This window comes from Myotis davidii, unplaced genomic scaffold (assembly GCF_000327345.1).
Source record: "Myotis davidii unplaced genomic scaffold, ASM32734v1 scaffold937, whole genome shotgun sequence".
NCBI lineage: Eukaryota > Metazoa > Chordata > Mammalia > Chiroptera > Vespertilionidae > Myotis > Myotis davidii.
Window position 1 is genome coordinate 1,572,390 of NW_006288252.1, and position 2,214 is coordinate 1,574,603.

The 2,214-nt window shown below is 66.6% G+C and overlaps 1 protein-coding gene across 1 annotated transcript in view; it reads left to right on the plus strand.

Annotated features, from left to right (window-relative positions):
• The first annotated feature begins 65 nt into the window (after positions 1-65).
• MFSD10 (major facilitator superfamily domain containing 10) overlaps positions 66-2,214 on the plus strand; it is a 3,500-nt gene continuing 1,351 nt past the window's right edge. The window contains exons 1-7 of the mRNA XM_006760120.2: positions 66-465; positions 551-647; positions 915-1,018; positions 1,231-1,389; positions 1,472-1,633; positions 1,921-2,029; positions 2,117-2,212. Coding sequence (XP_006760183.1) covers positions 292-465; positions 551-647; positions 915-1,018; positions 1,231-1,389; positions 1,472-1,633; positions 1,921-2,029; positions 2,117-2,212 — 901 coding nt within the window. The 5' untranslated portion in view covers positions 66-291. The remainder of the gene's footprint in view (positions 466-550; positions 648-914; positions 1,019-1,230; positions 1,390-1,471; positions 1,634-1,920; positions 2,030-2,116; positions 2,213-2,214) is intronic.

The window sequence follows — 2,214 nt, forward strand, 5'->3', positions numbered from 1 at the left end:
TTGGCCTCGGTGGCTGCGGTTTCCTTGCGCAACCTCTGCTGCCGAGTTTGCTGCATCCCGGGGTCTGGGGAGGGCGCACCAAGGACCCCGTCTGCGGTGATAGGCGCCCCCCATTAGGGTGGGCAGGCACTCCCTTTAGGGTGCTCACTAGGGTGTTGGGGGCCTGACAGGAGCAGGAGGACTCAGTTTCCCCCTCGGTAGGGTAAGACGTCTGGGCTGCCGTAACCAGAGGGGCTGTGCAGACCCGTCCCCCCTCCCCGACGGGCCAGGAAGGATCTGAGCGCCTCCATCATGGGCTGGGGAGCTGGTGGGAGCTGCACTCCGCACCCACCCATCCGCCAGCAGCCGGCGTCCGAGACCCGCGTGGTCACTGTGGTCTTCCTGGGCCTCCTGCTGGACCTCCTGGCCTTCACGCTGCTGCTGCCCCTGCTGCCCGGGCTGCTGGAGAGCCACGGCCGCGCACATGTGAGCCCTCCTCACCCTCCATCCCGAAGCCTGACCCCCACGGTGGGTGCCCACTCCCCCGCCTCTCATGCTTCCTGTCCCCCAGGACCCTCTCTATGGCTCCTGGCAACGAGGGGTGGACTGGTTTGCTGCAGCCATCGGGGTGCCCGCAGAGAAGAGATACAACAGCGTCCTGTTCGGAGGTGTGGCCCTGAGCCCCATGCTGGGAGCCCCTGGTCCTATCTTCCTGGGCTCCCCACCCCCCTGCCCCAATCTTCCCTCCCTGAGCTCCCATCATCCAGGTCCTCGTTCACACCTCCTTACTCCTGGGCACCATCTGCTCCCTCTGTGTCCACTCTGTCATAGCCACCTTGGCTTTGAGGTCCATGGCCTGGGAGTGCCGGGCCAGGTGAGCAGACTCTTGGGGACGGAGACTGAGGTGTGGTGACCCTGACTTCTGTCTCCTTCAGGTCTGATTGGCTCAATATTCTCCGTCCTGCAGTTCCTCTGGGCACCGCTCACGGGGGCCGTCTCCGACTGCCTGGGGAGGCGCCCAGTGATGCTGCTGTCCCTGGTACGGGTGCCCCTGGGGTGGTACCTGAGGGGCCAGCAGCACCTGTGTCTAAGCCCGGCTGTCCCAGAGCCATTTCTGCCACCCAGCGGACGTTGGGGACACAAGGGCCCTTGGGTGCTGCAGAACAGGGCAGGGACCCAGGGGTGCTGGTGGCCCCCGTCACTCCTGGCCTGAAGTGACCACGCCTACCCTTGGCTCCCGCCCCGAGGCAGGCAGGTCTGGCCACCTCTTATGCTGTGTGGGCTGCCTCGGAGAGCTTCGCAGCCTTCCTGGCCTCCAGGGTGATTGGCGGCATCAGCAAGGGGAACGTCAGTCTCTCCACGGCCATCGTTGCCGACCTGGGCTCTCCACCCGCCCGAAGCAGAGGCATGGTGGGTGCACGGGCTGGGGGTTGAGGGCCCCGAGGGGCTCCGGGGCCTGGTCGCCCTCCTGACCCAGGTGGCTTCTCCCCAGGCAGTCATCGGAGTGGCCTTCTCACTGGGCTTCACGCTGGGCCCCATGCTGGGCGCCTGCCTCCCTTTGCAGATGGCACCCTGGCTCGCCCTGCTCTTCGCTGTCTCGGACCTACTATTTCTCTTCTGCTTCCTGCCAGAGACACTGCCCCCAGAGAAGCGGGTACGGAGGAACCCAGAAACCACCTACAGGTCCCGGACCCGGGGGTTCGGTTCCCTGGGCATGTAGGGAGCCTGTCGCGGTGCCGGTCCTGGGTGCCAGGGGAGGCCGGACAGTCCTCTCCTGGTGTCCAGAGGCTCTTGGGGACACAGTGTCTCCTGGGGTCTCTCTGCTTCCCAGCCCCTGCCTCTACGGCCCGGTAGGTGGGACGGAGGCCAGGCGGCTGGTCATGTCCCTCCCCGGGCTGCCCCCCAGGCCCCCAGTAGCCTCTCCAGTTCTGCCCCCTCCAGGCACCCTCCCTCACCCTGGGCTTCCGAGCTGCCGGCGACTTGCTCAGTCCCTTGGCCCTGCTGCGCTTCTCCGCTGTGGCCCATGGCCAGGACCCGCCCACTGGAGACAGTAAGGAGTGGCCCCTCCTGAGGGTGGAGCTCTGCCGGCTACTCTTGGGCGGTGGACCCCTCATGCCCTTGCCCTGCTGCCCCCCAGGGCTCAGCCACCTGCGCCGCCTGGGCCTGGTCTACTTCCTCTACCTCTTCCTATTCTCGGGCCTGGAGTACACACTGAGCTTCCTCACCCACCAGCGC